Here is a 22,810-nt window from a genome sequence, read left to right as displayed (position 1 = left end):
TGAATCAGCCTTGCTAAAAAGATTCCATTTGATATGTCTGAGGATTTTTTGGATGCAAATATCAGCATGATTTCAATCATTTAAAAAAAATCCCTCTATTTTGTAGCAGAAATATACTTACAAAACCATCCATAGCCCATTTTTCCTCTTTCAACTTGCTTGCAGATGTATGGGAGGGTGCTTTAATGAGATATATGTGGAGCATTAGCCGAGCTTCCTGGCTTTTATACACTCCTGTAGAATATAGTTTTAAAAATTCATATTTGTGTTGACTAGAAAAATAATGTTATGAGAATAAACACATCATCTCTTGTCCTTAAGAGGAAAAGCAGGAAGAATAGGTACCAATTTTCAACATTGTTTGTTTAAAAAAATGCAGTCTTTTTTGAAATTATTTCAATAATCATAAGATTTCAATAGAGACAGATTTTAGCTTAGCCTGTAGAGAGGAGAGAAGGGAAACTCCATACACACAGCTGTTACTTCAAGCCTTAGGCAGAACATTGACAGCAATCTGATTTGAAATTGAAAATATTGTTCTGAATAAAAAAAGAGTGTATTTAAACCTCACATCCCTACTTTCAATATATATAATTTAGTCATTACATAGAAAACAGGATAATAGGAACATACACACACAAATTAGATTCCAAAAGCTGCTGCTAAATTTTAAAAAAATTAATTTGAAAATATTTTTTTTACAATTGGATTGTTCTTCATGAGTTAGTACTGTCAGTTACAAACCAGTTTCTTCCATATAATGAGAAGACTTGTATGCCCGCTTATTTACTTTGTAGACATAACTATTGAATCATTCTTGTTCCTGCAGAATAATTATTTAAAACCCAAATATCATTACTTGTTTATTTTGAAATTAAAATAAAATACCACAATATGTTTAGTGATTTCGTCTTCCATTGCTAATTCATGTCTCTTGTGTTGAAAAAACAAAAGTCTTCTCCACATTAAGATTGGTGACTGCCCTATAGGAGGCATCATTACATTCAAATAATCTCTGAGCTAATGAGAAGACTTACTTTCATGTAAACACTGCACTGAGCTCAGATGAATGAGCCTTGGCAAGATGTGTTTATTCTATGTACAATTACAGCAAGCACAGGTGTCAAAATAAAAAGAAGTAAAGAGAGATGCATCAAATGATGGAATGCAAAATAGTAAATTATGCAGGAAGAGGGAACTACTTTTCATTTGAGAAAAATACAGGCTGAATATAGGTGAATTCAGCTTCCTAGCATCTAAATATATTTTTTGATCCATCCCTCCTTCCCTGGCCCTAAGATACCCTTTCAGTATACAATATCTCAGTGTTCTATTTTCAGAGCAGGGAAATGAAAAAATATTAATTACCTGATGAAATGTGTAATGCCTGTATATACAGTGGAAAAGGGCATTTGGAATGACATTTGTGTCTTGTTTAAGGAACCTTTTATTTGGAGGACAAGTATTTTGAGTGAGAAAACACAGTGGTTTACTTTCCTAATTCTAAAAATACAAAATATTATATCTGTTTTTCTTAATATCATCATAGAAACTACATGGATGAAATTATTATAACAGAAAAAATTCACACACACCCAAGACAAACATGGTTATCAGTCAGAAAACATTGAGTCCACTCTCAAGCATGATTCTTCAAAGGATACCTACAAAATAATTTAAAAGACAAACCTAGTAATAAAAATTTTCCATTCTACTCAACTCAGATTCTGTGGCCCATTAGATCCTTCCTGTAGACCACTCCAGGAGATCAGGCCCAGCCAAACAGGCTTATGAAAGGCAGACCTTGCTTGGCTGCTCTGGGCTCCTTCTCTGATAAGGTGACGCAGTGGATGAAAGGCAGGCTGTGGATACAGTCTCACTGAACTTTAGTAAAGCCTTTGACACCATTTCCAACAGAATCCTCCTGGAGAAACTAACTGTCCATGGGTTGGACAGGTGGACTCTTCACTGAGTAACAATCTGAGAGGCTGGATGAGCACAGAGCTTTGTGCTGATTAGGGTTGCATTCAGTCACAATTGCTGTTCCCCAGAGCTCAGTGCTGTGTCCAGTCCTGCCTAACATCATTATCAACAATCTGGATAAGGTACCCTCAGTCAGTTTGCAGATGACACCACGTTGGGCAGGAATGTTGATGTGCTGGAGGGTAGGAAGGTTCTGCAGGAGGATCTGGACAGTTTGGATCAATGAGCCTGGACCTGCGTCACAACAACCCCAAGGAACTCTCCAGGCTTGGGAGGCCCTGGGGATGCTAGTCGTGGCTGAACATGATCCTTCAGTGTGCTCAGGTGGCCAAGAAGGCCAGTGGCATCCTGGCTTGTATAATAAATAGGGTGGTCAGCAGCACCAGGGCAGTGATCATCGCCCTATATTTGACACTGGTGAGGCCAAACCTTAAATCCTGCATTCAGTTTTGGGCCCTTCATTACAAGAGAGACATGGAAGTGCTGGAGCATGTCCAGAGAAGGGCAATGGAGCTGGAGAAGGGTCTGGAGCACAGGTCTTATGAGGAGAGTCTGAGGAAATTTGGGTTATTTAGTCTGGAAAAAAAGGAGATTGAAGGGAGACTACATCCTCTCTTCAACTACCTGAGAAGAAGTTGAAGCAAGGTGCGTTCTGGTGCTTTTAGCAAGCAGCAAGTGGTTGGATGAAAGGAAATGGCTTCAAGTTGTGCCAGCAGAAGTTTAGATTGGATCTTATGAAAGAATTCATCACTGAAAGGGTTGTCTGCAGTGGAACAGGCTGTCCAGGGAAGTGATGGAGTCACCGTCCCTGGAGGTATTTAAAAGATGTGCGCATGTGGCACTTCCAGAGACATGGTTCTGTGGTGGATTTGGCTGTATTAGGTTTGCTTGGTTATCTTGGAAGTCTTTTGAGACCAAAACAATTTTAGGATTCTAACTATTTTTTTTCTTTCTTAGAAAATCTAAGTGCCAACTCTAGTTTCTTTCCATGTTCACTAGGTATCTGCGACTTTCTAGGTCAACATATATCGATCTCATCATATTTATTGTTAGTCATTAGGGTACCATGGGGAAATTTTCTAATTACGATATAAGAAAATCTCACAAACAGTACTTGAAGTTTATTTAAAATGTTTAAAAGAGAAACATGATAAATAACGTGATTCTTTCACTCCTTATTGACTATTAACTCCAGATATAGTAAAACCTCAAAAAGTAAAAAAAAAACCAAAAAACAAACAAACAAGGGGAAGGAGAGAAATGGACAAATCCCTGCCTTTGGAAAGGAACTGAAATGCAATGAAAATTTCTTTGATAAGATAATAAAATTTAAGTTATGCAGAAAGATACAGGAAACCAATGTATGTAAGACAGAAAAATAAGAATAAAAAAAGGAAATTAGTTTTCCTTAGATCATACCTGATAGCAGCAATTCCATATTGCTGTTTGTAAGTGTTGCATTTACTCTTCCTGAAGTTGCATTGAAACTGGTAACTGTCAAAGTCATGGGTTGCTTCTTGCTTTTGTAATTGTAAGATCCTTTCCATATATAATTTTGGGCAAATACATCATCAGGAACTATACAGACGAAAGCATGTTTCAATGCATTTTGTGATATTTAGTACTTAAAAAGTCAAATAACCAACAAAATATATGATAAATATTAGTATTTTCTTTCCTTTACTCTTTACTCTTTCCTAAAATATGGACCTGTCCCAGAGTTAACCAGTTTCACAAATTCTAAAAGCTGTAGCCAGAAGAGCATATTCCACTCACTGTATTATCTTTTCTACGCCAGCACAGACAGCTAGGGACATATGGCTAGCATGAAATATTGCAGAAATTATTTAGATATCAAAAATTTTCATAAGCAATTTCTTTAAATGACATGAAATATTATAATAAATTTTTTTTATTATTGTCAATTTTTCTAATAAAAATATATATAAGGTTTTTTTTTGTCTTCAAATGCTTAAAAACATTATGAGCTTCACCTGGAGAAAAAAATTAATTCTCTAATTTAAATTTAAAACAGATATAGTCTGCTGGGGAAAAAATAGTCTAGATTTATATCCTCACATTTAATACTTATCATTAGTGAACTGAAAAATTATTAATTTAAGTAATGCTATTTCAGCAAGAAAATAACCCCACCAAAACAACAAAAAGCTACCTGTGACGTAAAATCTGACATGCAAATTTTTAAAATCTTAACATGAGATACCTTTCAAACAATTAAATTAAAAGTGATTTAGAATGGGCTTACTACACTTGCCAAAGTAATGTAAAAGAGTTATCCCTTTAAGAATCACTCTTTAAAATCAGTACTTTCACATTATTTGAAGTACTTCACACCGAACTTAAAGCTCTGTGTTCATGTGCGCATTGGCTTCTCATGTCAGATAAGTAGAAAAGAATATTTGCCCTTTTCTCTCTCAGGCTACCCCTAAATCCAGGACTGGGGCATACTGGAATACCCACAGTTTCCCTTCATCATTCATTTTATGCAATACAGGTATTCTCCATGAAGGATAAAGGAGCTTTCCTAGTTTTTTTGTCTCTGTACGTGTATGTATATTTGTATATGTTTCTTGAAAAAAACATGTAGACAGTGGACCTGTAAACAAAGAAATTGCATGGTGGAAATGCTCTGATGTTGTTGATTTGCCTGAAATATACCTTCCTACTTTTAGAAAAACTGATCTTTATGTGCTATATTGACAGTTAACTGAGATTGCACAAAATGAATGAAAATTTTCTGAATTAAAAACTTGATGCTACCATTCAGCAGAACATCATTAAAAAACAGTGTTGTGAATTAGTACGCAAAATGTAAAAAAAAAAAACAACAACCAAATCCCAATATGCTAAAGTACTACTTTTGAATCTTGTTCATTATCAGTAGAAATTAAATTGGTTTATTATAGCCAAAGGTTAATTTTAGTTAAGAAGACTGCTCTTTTTAAAAAATCTCTTCAGTGGACAGAGAGGTTCTCATGTCAGGATATCCAAATATGGTCTTCAGCAAATCTGTTAAAACTGGAGACTTGAGCCAGAATTGGAGAGATTATCTTGTCTCAGCTAAAATTAGCTTTTTTTCTAAAGGCTAAGTTCAAGGCTAATACGAGGTATTTAGGTAAAGCAATTTATATTAGGGATATGTAAAAAAATGTAGGACTGAAGAAAAAGGCAAAACATCTTAAAATTATTTCAAGGTGAGTAATACAGCTTCTAAATAGGTAAATTGCATAGAATCTCACACAGAACACAGGGATTTTAGTGAAACAAAAAAAACCTCTTCTGTTATTACATAACAGAAATTTTATACAGATATAAATTACACCATATGATAGATGAACTTCAAAATTAGGGAATAATTCAATTATCTTTTCCCCCTTGTTATTCCAGTACCTCATCTAAAATCCTTTACACATTCTAAACCACTCAGCGCAATCTCACTAAACTCATCCTCATTGTTTTTTCTACAGAAATGGTTTATAACTATAGAAACCTTGGAGTACTTACCACTTAGTTTGGGACTTGGTGTTCCCAACGCTGGTCTGGGATCCTTCACTAGTATTTTAGAACCAGCTGTTAGAAAGAATAAAAGATATAAAGAGAAATCAGTAGTAAGATGTTACTCAGAAACAATTAAAAAAAAATCCATCTTGGACTTTATTTGTTTAAAAGCATATAGGATGATGTTTAAAACTTAGTTATGAGTGAGATTTCAGTTGGTATCAAACCTTAGTATCACAGGAGCACTGGCACACAAATTTCTTCTGTTCCTCCATATCCTCCTAAATCAGGCACCTGTATGCTATTAAGTCATTTTCAGCTGTCAAACAATGCAGGGTTTCACTTCAGAAACCATGTTTCAGAATTTACAGTCCTGGATCATGTACCTAATATGTGAGATGTCTTCTAATATAGCATCTAATCTTGGCTATGTCACTTGGATTAGGAACAGTGAACAGTGCATTGACTGCAATGTAAGACCAAAAAGGGAAGACACACATAACAAAGGGAGCTTGAAATCATTTCTCTCCAAGTCTTAACTATCTTCAGCTGTACTGAGTGAGATATCTTGTGTTCAAGACTGAAACCCCATAGGTACTGCTTTAATCTTTTAATATTGAAGGAGAAGGTCCCAGATTCTTCAAAGGATAACAACAGAAAGAAAGAAACAAAAGAGGCTGTCCAGAGTATCTCCAACAGCTCAGGTGATATGAGAACTGGAAGTTGGAGAATATAATTTCTTCTCTGCTTAGAGAAGAAACTCTCCCACCTCTGAAGATGATGAACTAAATGCACTAGGACTTTATTATTTCCTGGAGATTAAGCTATTTTTTTAACTAATTTGGGTTCTTTGGAAGATAAAGAAGACAAATAATTCTGTCTCTAATGTAAAATATTCTCATGTAGCAGTGAACTAAAATCCTTGCTCCAACTGTGATTTCAATGTTTTGTCCTTGGGTCTTGGCCTTGAACCCAGCCCTTTTCTCTCCAATCCATGTTCTAAAAAAATACACAAGAAAAGAAACTACCTTGCCCCTAAGCTGAGTATTTTTCTGCATAAAAAGGAAATTTTTGCAAGAAGGACTGAGAATATTTTTATTGAGAATAAAGTTTAGCTTTTTTAAAACGTGTTTTCTTGTCATGTGTACTAAAACTGTGAAGAAGCAAGGGCAGGGTTGAAAGGCAACCTAAGGTTCTCATGGACTGTTACTACTGATTGATTAACTTTTATTTCCTCACTGTTTTGAAAGAAACTTATTGAGCTTCACGGTACATTGATGACCTGGAGGGCATGGTTCAATAGCGTTTGCTTTCTGACTACATTAAATTCACATTAGAAATATCTGGATCACACTTTCCACCTGGGGTTTAGCATAAAAAGATGATGAGTCAATTTGCCTTGTCAAGTTGAAAATTTTCTAGTCAAGTCCACACTGAAATTTGAAACACAAAATAAACCCACAAAATAAATAAATGTTAGATACAAATTCAAAACTGAAACTAGTTAACTATGAAGTTTAAGTTTTTAAGTCCAGATCCTTGCAATCTCAAGATTTCAATATCAAATTCTAGTTTAATTCCCCTACATGTCCCTTCAGAGCTCTCAGCTCCAAACATTTTATTCCTTTTCATCTATTTCCAAGTTATTTTTGTGAAGTTCAAAATAAGAGGTGAACAACTTCTTCCAGCAGCACCAATAGAAAATTCTTGAATCAAAATACAATCTATGAATCACATTTGGCCTGCCACAATACTTTCCAACTACTGAACAGCTTCCTGGCTGCTAGCTTTCTAGCACTTTCCCAAAGCTCTGCTTTATTTCCCCCAGCACTTGCCTGGCATGCAATTTCAGGACACCTGTTTTTTAGTAATACAAACTATTCATTTCCTATTTCCCTTCCAAGTAGCAGTGTTTGGCTACAAAGCCTTTGAATGCCTCTGCAAGAGCCCTGGGGATAACCACATCTGAAACATTAAGTAACAGTAATCTGAAAAGGCCTTTAATTATTCAGGAAATAAAATTCCAAACAGTTCCTACACTTGAGTATATTCCTTATCTCACATGAAAACCACTTTGCTCACCATGACTTGGCTATGGTATTTTTCATGTCCTACCATGAAAAAGTGGGTAATAAAAATTAGAAACAAAGGTGGGAGCAGCAAGAACAAACTAGATACATTTTATTTTCTAGTAGCATACAGTTCCTTACATAAAAATATAAAATAATAAGTATGTCTTTGGATTCATTTCACAGTGATTTGGACATCTTGGACTCTAGGCATCTTTCTCAAAAATTACTACAAAATCCTTCAATCATTTAGGCTGGAAAAGACCTCTACGATCTTAGAGTCCAATAGCTAACCTAACACTACCAATTCCTCCACTATATTGTGGTTCTGAATGCCACATCTACACATCTACCTCCACCACTTTCCCAGGCAGCCTGTTCCAGTTCTTGACAATTTTTTCCTAAAAATTTCTCATAATGTCCAACCTAAGCCTCGCCTGGCACAGCTTTAGGCCATTTGCTCTCATCATTTGTTCATTTGCAGAGTAGACCAACATTCACCTTGCTACAACCTGTTTTCAGGAATTATAGAGAGCAATGGGGTCTCCCCTCAGCATCCTTTTCTCCAGGATAAAAACCCTCAGCTTCCCCAGTCTCTTCTCATAAGCCTTCTGCTGCAAACCTTTCAGCAGCTTCATTCCTCTTCTTTGGGAATAGTCCAGTACCTTAATATCATTCTCAGAGTGAAGGGAACAAAACTGCACACACTATTCAAGGTGTGGTCTCACCAGTGCCAGGTACTGAGCAGGTCAGTTTGTTATGGAAGATTTGGTTCATCCAGCAGGACCTGCCTGTCATAAAAACATGCTGACTGGGCCCAATCAAATTGCTGGCATGCATGTGCCAACTGCAAGTAAAGAGAAGCGCTGAAATATGACAGATGGCAGATGCAGTGGGAAACAGAAGAGCTTACCTTCACAAACTGGAACCTTCCCAGTCCATGTGCCATCAGACCTACAGGCTCTGTGCTCTGATCCTCCTGCCAAGAAGAAGCCTGGCTGACAAGTGTAAATCAATGTATAACCAAGTGATGGAAGATCCATTCCTGCAACATTAGCATGACTTGGTGTTTCTGGTTGTTTACAGCTGTGAGCTACAAAGAAAAATATCCTTCTGTCAAAATGGTGAAAATATTTCTGAAAAGATAATGTATGCCCATTCTGGCAGTTTACTAGCAAAGTAAAAAATCAAAAGAAATTACATATTAATATATTTTAATTTGCATTATAAGTTACTATATAGTCTATAAAATATCACCACAAGTCAGTAAATATACCCTTAAACATGGACCTTTCAAATCCAAGGGACCAAGAACAGACTGAAATGTACTTGCATGAACAAAATTAATTGTCTGCATATGAGAAGAGAAGCAGCACACCCCATACCAGACTTAAAAGCAATCATAACTTGTGACTTACACCACTTATGATATCTATGTAGCATTGCATAACAGTAAGTAAATGGCCAGTTGGATAACACTATGAAAGGTCAAGGAGAAATTTAAGGTGAGTTGCAATATCAGAAAAAATTAAGTTACCATTTCTAATGTCATATGAAGAGTCTGATATATTTAACAATCACCAGAATGTGGGATTTATGTGTTATCTCAAAGACAGCATGCCTCCCAGAGCGGAGTTCACCCTTCACACTGAGCTACTGATTTGCTGTTTGCTTAAGATTAACACTAGCACCATCTGAAATAACAGCAATGCTGTTTCCTTCTGTGGATACCTTCTCCATTCACTGAAGTGATTCTCTAGGGTCTTACAAGGTAAGACTTTCCAGAAAAAATACAGCTGACTAGCTGAACTACAAAGACTGACCATGATCCTACGTCTTGAATAAATTATCATTATTTACTAAAGTGTAAAAGATCTATGAAATGAAGTGCTTCTATCTATACTCAAAGCAGATTCTCTCTATTTCAGATTCAAAAATTTCCAATTACAAACACTTTTTTCCCCATCTTAAGATACTGTGACTCCTTGGCTGGGAAACAGTTAAAACTCTTTACTAGAACTTATTTTAATTGCATGTTTTCCTGTGTATTTTAGAATATGGTCTTCTGATATGTCCTGTTCTCATCACCTCCTCTCTGAGTTGGAAGGGTGGCACCCTCTTAGATAGAAATTGACTTTGGATGAAGATCTGCCTATTTTCCTATTTTATCTCTCTCTCTCTTTTTTTTTTTTTTTTTTTTTTTTAGTTCTATTGTTATTACACAAAAAGTCACTCAGAATCATATTTCTAGCTGCTGTAAGCTAGTAAGGCAGATTTCTGTCAACTTTCAGTTAATACATTCATATAGATTAACTTTATGACAATGTTACTGCAGCTAAATAATCTAGATAAAAAAATTGAGGAAAGAAGCAAATGTATAATTTCTTACGTATACATTCTGGCTGGATGCCGCTCCATGTAAGATCAGGAAGGCAAGTTCGTGTTGTTGAACCATGGAGCAGGTGTCCTTTTTTACACTGAAATTGAACAACATTTCCCACCTGTTGAAAAGTAGAAAACACAGTAATATTGTTATGAGCAACTATCAAGCTGGGATATTTTTTTCCAAAATTTGATCACTCCTTCACATAATACAGACTTGATAAGTTGTGATTCCCTTTCTCTGGAAAGTAAATTAATTTCACAGAACACTTTGATATGAAATAAAAAGCTGCTTCATTCTCAGTAGAATTACTCTCCCCCCAAAATTAGATCCGCCATGGAAGAAAATCGAATCCTCATCTTCTGTGGTCTCTCAAGTGTGTTGCTTTGGGCCCGGAACAGTTGATGAACTGTAAGTTTGGAAACAAAGCTTATGGTGCATTCCCCACTCTGTGCCAAAAGAGAGCCAGTTGGGCAAAATTGCCACAAACAAGGGAAGTAACAGAACTGAAACAGGTATTAGATTCTGCTGGACTTTTGCTGAACTAGATCCCCCTTTGGGGAATGCTGGACATATTCACAGGTTATAATGAGAAATATTTGATTAGAATAGAAGGGGCTGGTCAACAACACTGTCTCATGCTTCAAAATGTTCCTATGATATTTTAATTTGGTTTTTTGATGAGAGGAGGTAAAGAATAATAGCTCTTCATACCATTTTGATAATAGAAACTGGAACACAAGTACATTAAAATTTACAATAGCAATTCATCTGAGATTAGCTTTTAATTATTATCCTTATTATGAGTATGTGTTGTATAAAAAGGAAAATAGAATTCTTACAGTTTCTGCACAAACATAAAATGGAATAACTTGTTCAGCATGTCCAGTCATGGTGAAATTGATGAAAATGCAAATAATTCTTAGTTTCCATCAAAAGCGAGGAAATTAGATTAGAAGTACATCATTCAGAGAGTATTGTATTACATAGCGTGAGTGCTTAACTCAAATATTAAGGTGCATGGATCATATCTGCTGTTCTGCAGTGACCTGCATTAATATATTTATCGACTCATGCTTAAACAAGAAGTTGGAAACGTTAAACTATCTGTGACAGCACATTTATAGCTCTGGTTTGGGTATGATTTTTTAATTATTTTGCTTAAATGCGGAACACTTTATTCAGACTGATGCTCAAAGGTAAAATGTGGATTATTTCTTGATAGTTTAGTACTGGGAAACAGCACTTCACTGCTACAAGTATTCATTTGAAACTTTATACTACTATTTCATTTCAGCTCAAGTTTCTCATTGAATGAAATTTAATAATAACCCATGAACTACAGTTAGTAGCTCATCAACACAGGATGTTATTTAAAATTCATCTCCCTTTATTTTGCTATTTTCTGTGTTCACTGGACTATGTAATTACTTGTAAAAGATTTTGAAGGAAATACACTAAATCACTTGCATGATTAAGCACAAAGTAGTAAAGTACTACAAGTTTTCGAAATTGCACCAAGTAGTTATAAAGGCTTTTTTTTTTTCATTAAATGGTAAAGATCTTAGTTAAACCAATCACCATCAATATATTACTTTAAAAAAGTACTAGCCTTAAGAAAGATGTGTTCATATCAGTGGACAAGGGAAACACTACAGATATAATTTTTCTGGACTTCTGTAAAGCCTTTCTCAAGAATCCCCCAAAACATCCTTCTCTCTAAACTGGACAAAGATTGTTTAGATCAGTGGACTGTTAGATGGATAAGAAAGTGATGGGACAGTGACATCCAGAAGGTAATGGTCAAAGTCTCAGAATCCCAGGACATCAATGACGCATGGTGTCACTCAGGGCTCAGTATTGGAACCAGTGTTATTTAATATCATCCTTAACAAGACAGGTGAAAGGATTGAGAACCCTCAGCAAATTCACAAATGACACCAAGCTGAGGGGTGTGTGTGACAAATCTGAAGGATGAGATCCATCCAGAGGGACCTGGGCAAGCTTGAGAAGTAGCCCATAAGACCATCCTGAGGTTTAGTAAGGTCAAGTTCAAGGTGTTGCACTGCACCCTATAGTAGGGGTGCACTGGGATATGAACCTATAAGATTGAGAGCAGCCCTGCTGAGAAGGATTTGGAGGTGCTGGTGGATGAGAGGCTGGACATGAGACAGCAATGTGCACTTGCAGCCCAAAAAGCCAGTTCAATCCAGGGAGGCACCAAAAGCAGCATACGGCAGCAGGTTGAGGGAAGTGATTCTGTCCTTCTGCTCTGTTCTGGTAAGACCTCACCCAGAGTCCTGTGTCCTACTTTGACTGTCTCAGCACAAGAAAACCATGGACTTGTTGGAGGAGATCCACAGGAGGGCCACCAAAATGCTCTGAGGGATTCTCCTATGAGGAAAGGCTGAGAGAACTGTGTTTGTTAAGCCTGGGAAAAAGAAGGCTGACCTGATTGTGGCCTTCCAGTAACTGAAGGGAGCCCACAAGAAACCTGGAGAGGGACTGTTTACAGACACATGTAGTGATAGGACAAGAGGGAACAGATTCAGAAGAGAGTAGGTTTAGACTGGATACTGGGAGGAAGTTTTTTGTTGTGAGGATGGTGGGAGACTAGGACAAGTTGCCCAGAGAAGCTGTTGATGCCTCATATCTGTCTGTGTTCAAGGCCAGGCTGGATGGGGCTCTGAGCAACCTGGTCTGCTGGAAGGTGTCCCTATCCATGGCAGGGGGGTTGAAACTAGATTATATTGAAGGTCCCTTTCAACTCAAACCATGCCATGATTTTATGGTTTCACAAGAAACACAACCTTTATATATGTAAGCACCAAAGCAGCACCAAAAGTGCAGCAGCTGCCCAGAGGATGAAGATGTTTAAGTGCTGCCATGCTGTTAAAGATTACAAATAAATGACAATAATATTAAAATTAATAGGTAATAAAAATATACCACTTAATTATATAGGATATGTAAAGTAATTATTAAACAAATACAGGTAATTTTAAAAAGTTTTGCGGTCTGCTTTGCAATATTCTTGCATCAGAGGCACCAGATGGCGCTACAATACAGTATTTCTATGCTGAAAAAATTCCCAGTCCTGAGACGTTCAGGTTTGTTCTAAGTTTTATTCTGTAGCTCAAGTAGAAGCATTAGTACTCTGGGCAACCGTGTTTGCATCCAGTAAAAAAAAAAAAAATAAAGTGCTTGATATCTGTTCTATAGCTGCCTTTTCTAGAGTGTCAGTTATGGCTTGGATATTCACAAAATTAACACATTAACTTTTTCCTTTTTTATTTCCTTTTTTTTTTTTTTTTTGCTAAATCCCAAAGAATGTATATTTTTTATTCTTTAACAGGAGAATCTGAGAAGAAAATGAATAAATATCAACCTCCATCCATTTACAAAATACTCTAGATTTTTTTTTCACCAAATAAGATGAAAATAATGTATAACAATTATAAAAATTATAAGTTATTATCCTTCTAATTTCTTATATTTTTTGTAAGATTGGAAGATACTTCTAACTCTCATGAGTTACTCTACAGTCAAGTTTTTTCTTAGATTTCAGTTTACCAAAGAACATGAAGACACTCTAATAAATTTCTTTATCCCTAGTAATTTGTGCTGAAGAATTGAGAAGCTAAGGAAATGCCAGTTATTTATCTTCAGTAACGTTTAGCATCATTAAGTCTTCACTACATCTCATGCCTCATTGACTCTTCACTATATCTGTAGTTTGGTAACCCACTAATACATTATTGCCCTTATAACAGGATTTTGAATTTGCAAGACTGCTGGGCAGAAGCTTGACAGGCTTCCTTTGTCTGAAAGAGTTTTGAGTTGCCTGGAGCTTTGTTTGTTTCAGTTTTGTTTTGTTTCTACACTTGCTTTAGCTGTAAAATTTAAATTTCCTGTGATCAGGTAGCTATGACCAGGTCTTATGCCTTTCTCTTTGCATGGTACAACCACAGATTATATCCATAGCAGAAAAAAAATAAAAGAATCTAGTATGTGCAGAATGAGCTATTTCCCACTAATGTGATGTGGTACAGAGAAATATAGGCCTGCTGCTGGAACAACAGCAAAGCCCTTGAGAAATTCAGACAGCAGGATACTCTGAGGAAGACTACAGTGTGACTATGATAAAAGCTGCAACACAGTCTTAGCACTGGAGATCCTGCTGCTGTGAACAACTCACCTTTAAAAACATACAGGCCTGGCAGGATCAGATTTCAGAGGTAGAAAAGAACAACTATATAGGTGAAATGTACCTTAGAGTATAGATTGAAATGTATGTATATAATGATGAGCTGTAGTGTGAGTGGTGTAAAAGTGTTAGAAACATTACAAATAACCTGAGGTGAAACATCAATGACAGAGACTTAAAAAAAAAAAAAAAAAAAAAAGAAAGAAAAAGAAAAATCATATTCAGGCCAGTGAAGCACTCCAGATTGTGACACTAACACACTGACCCCAGAGACCTCAGGACAAGGAGATGCAGGAAAATACATGGTGTCTGATATGGCTTTAATGACATTTTCATTGGTGCAGTGGTGCTGCCAACTGTGCTAATGGAGAGAGCTATATTGTGGTAGTAGAGCACTTGGAACTTCATCTTACAGTTTAATCAACACTGAAGTTTTTATAAGCATTGCATTCACAGAAGGAGATCATTTGTAAGACTGCTCAACATCTGCAGATTAAGTTTCATATAGAATTTCATAAAATAGAACCCAAGAGCTAGCAGAGGGCTCTCACTACTGCATTGTGTCCATTTTCCTTTTTAAATTAAGACTTCTCTTTGGCTCAGTTTAGGCCTCAATATAAGGGAAGATAGCTGAGTTTCTAAAAAACATGTTGGAAAAGTATGAGAAGAAATAAATCTTATATATATGACTGACTGATCTAAGCAGTTCTAAACTGTTTCTTCAGTTGAGTAGTACCTTGTGTTACAATAGCTTATGGTGAAAGTGCTATAAGCACTTTTCTGTTTCTAGCAATATAGCTGAAGTAGTATTTCAAACTCCACAGTTTCTTTCCAAGGAGTGATTTATTTTCCAGATTACAGATGAAGTCAGTATTCACTAAGTTCTAAAGTTATTTTGTCTACTTTATAACACACTGCTAAGGTAGATCTGTCAAATAAAAATGGCTCAGATGAAAGGTAAACATTCTAGATGTATGTATTCATAACAATTAAAGCAGATGATGCTACTCATTTCCATGCCATGCCAGATATCCAAGTAGAACTAAACTGGTATTTTGATGTTATTTGAACACAAGAAACTGCTTCTCCCTGAAGAATTCAATACTGAGCAATAAAGTCCCTGAAAAATTCTGTTGCCTCATTTTCTACAAAGCTCTTTTTTAATAGTTGAAACATCATTCCAATGTGACGTGGTGATACTGGTGCTTTTGTTAGTGTAGGTTCCAGGAGGTGAGGTTAAGACACCCCTCTTAGTCAAGCCTAGAATTATCTTGTGTTTGCCTGAACTTTCAGTCCAATCAATGAGACAGGAAAACAGGTAATCAAGAGTAGGGGAAAAACAGGAACAAAGCAATGGTGCTGTGGAAGCCCATAACTTGACATCAGTGTTGTGAAAAGCAAGTGTCAGTGAGTGATTTTTGTCAGATAAAAGAAGAAGTAATGTCATTTGATGAAAAGTACTGAAACAGGATTCCACATATGAAAACTTGAATTCTAAGTGTAAGGCTACAGCTTGGTATTTTTTATGAGACAGAGAAATAAATTTAAACCTTGACAATTAAGTCAATTGAGTTACCCTACGAGTATTAGTTTAAATATAAAGCATTTAAGAGAGTTAAAACAAAACAAACAAAACCCAAATAAAACAAAACAAAAAAAACCCCACATCTGTATTTTGGAACAATTTATAATTATTCTTTACCTTCCTGCTATGGATAGAAGCAAAAATTATCCCATTCACATAGGAAGCTAATTATAGCATAATATACATTAATTAACAATATTTTTGTGGTTTTAATGGAGTCATAACATTATGCAATATATGATAATGCAAAATTTCTTTCTGGGATCTACAGACAATAACTTGTCTAAAACCAATCATTTTCAAAATTGTTTCCACCCAATCAAGAGCTTATCTCAGATTCATCTGTATGACTGATACTTCTTCCCAGTTATGTATTAACTAGGCAATCATACCTAGAGAAACCAGAAGTTGCACATTTAGTTACAACATAAAATCAAATTCACGGTGTGAACATAAGAATAAGTTCCTAGCTGGGTAAGGAGACTATAGCACATACACCTGGGCACTAACCTTATAACTGTTTACAATTTTTAATTTTTTTTTTTTTTAGAATTGAAGGGTTGTAAACTCTGCCAGCATTTATACTTATTTAACAAATTATTTGTTAATTGACATTTTGCTTGATATTTTTACAGTTCCATGCTAGCTGTGAGTGATATTTTACTCACAACTACAGCACAAATGAGACACTGACTTACCTTCTTCAATGAAAGCTCATTAATATGTGAAACTGTGATAATAAAATAATAGAAAATGCTTAATAAATTATTTCTTTGACACATAGTTGAATAAAGAGTTGTCCTCTAGGATAATATTGTATTATAACCAAACGAGGTTAGCCTAAGGTCTATCCCTACGTATCCTATCTTGGCACAAAGCAGCACTTTCAGTTCCTAGAGAAAACTTAAACAATTTTATTATCACTTGCATATGATCGTGATCTAGCACAATCTGAAAACCCAAATATTGCTAAAAACCAAGCCAGAGTAGTACTGCACAAAGGCCACCAAAAGGAGAAATTTTTGGCCATGAAAATTTCAAAAGCTACAATTTGCTTTTAAAAACTAATTTAATTTTGTAAATTTGTTCAAATTTCACCCAGCCCTTTCTTGCATTTCCTCCAAACTGCAGTTTTTTATTCTCCTCCTACTAGACAGAGACCTCATCCAGCTGTGGAGCTGCTAGGTACTCTCCTGTTCATCCCTCTTCATGTGCCTGGAGCTTTCAGCCCTGACATCAAACGCAGATGTCACAGGATAGATTAGGCTCTGTCTTTGTTCACAAGATTCCTAGGAAATTATAAGGTACATTTTTGCATCTCTAAGCCATTCACTCATGAAAACATCTCACTGACATAAGTGTTTTGTGTGAATCAGAAAATCAGCAGTTCAAAATCATTTTCAGTTTCTCAATTCTTTTTCCAACAGAAACATATGTAAGCACCATTTGCCAAAACACAGCTTTGTATAAAATGTGGTGAACAGTCTCCAGGAAGGCATCAAGCACAACAGTGAAAACAGGTCAAGGAAGGTGCTCCTTCTCCTCTGCTAGCCCCAGTGAGTCAGAAGTGAGTGCTGGGTCCAGGGCTGGGATCACCAGTGCAAGAGAGACAAGGACAATACTATATTGGGTCCAGTGATGGGCCACAAAATTGATTAAGGGACTATAGCATCTGAAATACAAGGAGTAGCTGAAAGACCTGGGGTTATCCAGCCTGCAAAAAAAGAACCCCTGGGGGCAGGACAAACAACAGAAGCAGATTTTCTTCAGTGATGCCCAGAGACACTACAAGAAGAAATAGGTATAAATAGAAACATATGAAATTCTCTTTCAAACTAAGAAAAATTTTCACTGTACGGGTGATCAGTTTGGCACAGGATGCCCAGAGGCACTGCTGAGTCTCCATCCCTGCAAATATTCAAAACCACCTGGAGACAGCCCTCATAAACCTGTTCTAGCTGTTTTGAGAAGGGAGAGTGGACTAGAAGTTCTCCTAACAGGTCTGGGTCTCTGTAATTCATTTGTGGTTCCAAACAGATTTACTCTCAGGAAAAAAGGCCTGTTTTTTAGAGTACGTCCATACTAGCAGTTTGACACACAGTATACACACTTTTGAGGAGAAAAAAGCCTATTTAATAAATTGTAGGAAGCACTTATATATTGCTGGGAGATACTGAAAGTCTTCAAGGTGAAATCAAGTGAAACTTGATCACAAGTTTGTCATGTAGTGCATTGCTGATAGGGACACGGGGTTAGTGTAATCCAACAGCTAGAAATAAGGAAACAGAGCAACACAGCAGCAAACAACTCTTACAGAAGCAGTCTCTGAACCTCTAGTCAGATGTTTGTAGACTTTGAGGTAGTATAAAATATTTAAATATCTATGCAAGTTAATTTAAAAAAAGTGTACTCTACCTGATAGCCAAATGTGTTATTTTGTGACCCATGCCTTGGGACTCCTGGATTTTCACATGCTGTGCGAGTAGGTTCTAAAAAAATTTGCAATATATTAAAGACAAAACAAATTACAGTATTTTAACTAAATACATGATTCTATGTCAAAATTAAGCTTGGTCAGAAACATGCAATCATAAAGCCAATCAAAAAGACAAAAATAAAGTGATTTGATTCTTAGAGAGTATAGAATAACACCAAGATAATTCGAAAAATTGGAAAAATTCTGGATTGACTTAGCAAGAAGAGAAATAATAAACATTAAAAGAAATTTAAATTTATGGGCATAATCATACCTATGCATCGAGGAGAAGAACCACTCCATGTTCCATCTGCTTGGCAAATCCTGGTGTTAGAGCCAACCAAAATAAAAGGAGGATTGCAGCTGAAAGAGACTTCTGACTGATAGATGAAGCTTTTACCTTCTCTTTTCCCTTGAGCAGGTACTCCAGGGTCACCACAAAACTTTGCTGTGAAATAAGACATGATAGAAATGGAATGTGGCATTTATTAAAAAAAAAAAAAACCAAAATCACTTAGCTGAACTAAGTGAACAAATTACTCCAAATTTTGTGTTTATTTTATTAAACACAGGTCAAATATGGAAACATTTAATAGGAATTCAGGGAGACTAGACATATAATATTTAGTCTGCTAGATTGTACTTGTTTTGATAGTTGTTTAAAATGACTATATAATGTGCTTGATCAGTACCTCACACTTAACATATCAATTTGACAACTTATTTTATTAAAGTCCAAATAGTCTCAATTCCTCCATGCCCCAAAACACATCAGTCTGAAAATCTTTACAGAGCAATCAAAGAGTGTATCAAACTTGCATGTCAATCTTCCCTCCTCTCCTGCTGTCTTGACACCTACCCAGTGCTCAACATTTTTGTGTGATTAAAAGATTCAGCAGATAGATTTTAGGAGTCATAAAGTCCTGTTGCCTCATCATTCACTGAAAGGCAAAATGTAGTATTTATGGAAGTACAATACTTGAAAGTTAGAACAGTTAACAATAATGAAATACCAAAACCACCCCATAATAAAGAAACTTCTGTAGCAATCTAAAAGTCAGATACTAATAAACTGTTTTAGGATAAATTTCACTCATAAAAATATGTTCTTAAATGGATATTTTTACCTTATTCCTATCACCTAAGGATTCCTTATGTCTATAGTGTGTCATAATTGAGTAAATGCACTGTTAGCAAATTTACTGGCCTTCTTCTGCAGCATGAAGTACTGAAAAATGTCAGAAGCTGGAGTTTGAATACCTGACCCAGGAAATTAAATCAGCTATGGCAAACCCTCTGTCATCAGACTATATTATTCCATGACACTCCATGAATTCCAGTATTGTGTAGTCTAATTTCATATCAGACAGAAAATAGTGTAATAAAAATAATAGTAATATTATAGCCCCCTAACCTGTACATGTTCAATAATGTTGCTAAGTAGATATGCTGTACAGACAGTAGAATTTTGCACTCCATCTTTCTCATTTACAAACATAATTAAAATTACATCTCTCAAACAACAATCTTCAAAGCACATTTGTAATGTATCTATCTTTGTCACTCATGTTTTAAGCTTTCCAAAGGACCTGCTCACATGAAATGTTCCTGCTCCTTGCTTCTTTTCTCAGACACTGACTCTATGGGAAATCCATGCCCACCCACACTGGTGAAGAAAAAGTGCTAAATCTGTAACATACCAGAAATACATGCAATTTCATCATTTTAGGTGACAGGGGACTGTGTGCAGAATTATGGGCCAAATTCTGAAAAGATCTATGGATTGGGGGTAGTGCCACATAGTGGGCACACAGTGTACTTCATTGGTGAATGACAGATCATGGTTGTTATGCTTTCACTAGAAAATTCTGTGTCCTAATTTGAGAATACACGAAACACAAATTTTTTACACAGGGACTTGAAATTGTCTCCTAACAATTCTTTGCACCAACGAAGTAACAGCAACTCTGATGGGAAAAACAATTCTCACATTCAGAAATGAGGGTTTGGTAAATTTATTATTTTCTTCTAAACTAAGGAAACCCTACCACTTAGTCAAGCTGACCTAGTCATTGAATATCTACTGAATTTCTTCCTCTTATATCAGTAAGGATGGAAACCATGCATCACATGATGTAAAACACAGCAGTTTCCCTCTGATACTAGAACAGGTGACTACAGAATAGACTAAAGTTGCAGTGAACTGGAAGTTTTATGAGTGTTTCCACTCTTGATGGAAATATTTTCCTAATGACTCTGAGAGCACTGAGACTGTGAGCCTCGTTTCATTCTTAGAAGAAATTTAACTGACTAACAGCACACTTCTTGTCAACGTCTGACGGCAGCAGTGAGCACACCTGTCCACAATGTGCCCAGGGAGAGGAGATGCTCAGCCTGATGACTGAGCTTCTTGAGAAGGCATTCGGGCTGAGGAGCATCAGACAAGGAGACCGACTTGTGGTATCATATTCTACCATCCCTGAGATGAATGCACCAGCCAACAATGACACAAGAAACAAAGGATCCCCTACCCTCTCATCACCAGGAAGAAGGAGGGGATCTAAAAGAGGAGGGGAAATGGAAGTAGGTTACCACTTGCGGGGACAGGAAAATCCTTCCCAGCCTGCCTCATCTTCCCAGGTACCCTAATACAATGGGTATGAGGCCCAGGAACCAAATGGACTGACAACCTAAGATGCAAATTAAGGGCCTTCTGGAATTGGAGGCCAAAATAACCTACCCCCTGCATCATGACCACATCAAATAAAAAGAATGGTGGTTTGCATAGGTGAACCCCTCTGAAGGAATCAGAGGACCCAATATGCCAACCAGAGCTTACTCACACAGATGGGACAACCCTGATGTACATCCAGAATAGGAAAACACTGTTGGAGAGCAGCACTGCAGAAAGAGACCTGGAGGTCCTGCTTAGTGACTAGTTGAATATGAGCCAGCAGTGCCCCGGCAGCCAGGAGAGCCAGCCCTGTCCCAGAGGCATCCAGCACAGCATCACCAGCTGGGCAAGGGAGGGGAGTGCCCCACTCTGCTCTGCACTGCGGCAGACTTCTCTTAAATGTTGTGTGAACTGTTGGGTGACACCATGTAAGGATGTAAAACTATTAGAGAGTGTGCAAAAGAGGGCAGCAAAGGCAGTGAAGGGCCTTGAGAGGAAGCCGCATGAGGAGTATCTGAGGTCACTTGATTTGCTCAGCATAGAGGAGAAGAGACTGTGGTAAGACCTCATTGAGATCTTCAGCTTCTTCACAAGCAAAATGACAGGCACTGATCTCTTCTGTGTAGTAACCAGTGACAAGACCCAAGGGATGATATGAAGGTCAGGGAGGTTTAGGTTGTAAATCAAGAAAAAGATTTTCCCCCAGAGTGTGTCTGGACACTGGAACAGCCTCAGGGAAGTGGTCAGAGCACCAAGCCCGACAGGTTTTGAGAAATCTTTGAACAGTGCTCTCAGGTACATGGGTACAACTCTTTGGGTTGTTCTGTGCTGGGCCAGCAGCTGGACTTCAATGATCTTCATGGGTCTCTTCCAATTCATTATATTGTGTGATAATTCTATGATTTGAAGTTATATCTGCAGTTTGGAATTTTTTGCTATAGGTTTACATTTTTGCCACCTATTGCCAAACTTATAAAACCAGCAATACTGAAATTACTGCATGAGTAATTAAGCAAACAAATTTACTGTGTCATAGATGATAAATACTCAACCAAGGACACAGTCATATTCCATTCTGAATAATTATTCTATGGCATAACTGTACCTTGCACATCTTCAGCTACAGGCTCTATGGAAACAAGTTAGGAAATAAATTTCTGATGTCAGGACGTGCTTATTGAGAATGACTTTCACCAGCTCCCCTTCATTTCTGCCAGATGGCAACTAGCTTAAGCTCTTCAACAAGCACTGGCTGCCAATTGTTTTCTCTTGCAGGCCAATGGATAACCATTGCACATCAACAACATCCAGTTAATGTAATCTGCATTAAATAGCCTTTAATTCCCAAGCTGCATTCTGTACTAAATATACCTTTTAAAAAGTTTAAAGGTAGAGCCCACTTTTCAGAGTATTGAGTATTCCAACTTTAAAAATCATAAATAGCTTGTGGTATCCAAAAATGAATGAAGGACGCCATTTTTCAATCAAGAACAAATCATGAAAATAATTTTTCGTAGTCTCTGATATTCACAGTATGGTGGACTCAAGAAGAGCTCTACATAGAGAAATTAAGCAACAAATAGGGGTCTTACTCTTTTTCTTTCAGAAAAATGCCTTTCATCATGCTCCACCTCTGGAACACAGAGTTTCATCAGCAGTCAGAAATTTATGATATGAGAATATACTTGAAAAAAAAGTAAAAGAAAAGATGGTCTATATATGCTTTCATGGTACTGGGATACAGCCAAAATAGAGAAAATCTTTGACAGGGAGAGATGAAAAATGAAAAAAAAATAGTAAAAGAGAAGTGCATTTTGCAACATTTAGCAAGGTACCTGGCAAACACAGCTACTTGGAAAGTTCAAATTAAATTTCAGAGACTGTAAAGCCATGAATAAGATATGATCTTCTTTC

At 36.6% G+C, this 22,810-nt stretch overlaps 1 protein-coding gene across 3 annotated transcripts in view; it reads right to left on the bottom strand.

Moving 5' to 3' along the window:
- CSMD3 (CUB and Sushi multiple domains 3) overlaps positions 1 to 22,810 on the bottom strand; it is a gene marked incomplete at both ends in the record, with an annotated part of 576,542 nt that overhangs the window by 5,940 nt on the left and 547,792 nt on the right. For all 3 annotated transcript variants that reach the window (XM_084217912.1, XM_084217913.1, XM_084217914.1), the window contains 7 exons: positions 122 to 234; positions 3,403 to 3,561; positions 5,509 to 5,574; positions 8,485 to 8,664; positions 9,961 to 10,072; positions 18,162 to 18,235; positions 18,497 to 18,670. In XM_084217912.1, the coding sequence (XP_084074038.1) occupies positions 122 to 234; positions 3,403 to 3,561; positions 5,509 to 5,574; positions 8,485 to 8,664; positions 9,961 to 10,072; positions 18,162 to 18,235; positions 18,497 to 18,670 (878 nt within the window). The remainder of the gene's footprint in view (positions 1 to 121; positions 235 to 3,402; positions 3,562 to 5,508; positions 5,575 to 8,484; positions 8,665 to 9,960; positions 10,073 to 18,161; positions 18,236 to 18,496; positions 18,671 to 22,810) is intronic.

Source organism: Fringilla coelebs (genome assembly GCF_963513975.1).
Source record: "Fringilla coelebs genome assembly, chromosome: 1".
NCBI lineage: Eukaryota > Metazoa > Chordata > Aves > Passeriformes > Fringillidae > Fringilla > Fringilla coelebs.
Note: the sequence above shows the minus strand (reverse complement) of the source record. Positions and strands in the feature narration are given on the sequence as shown.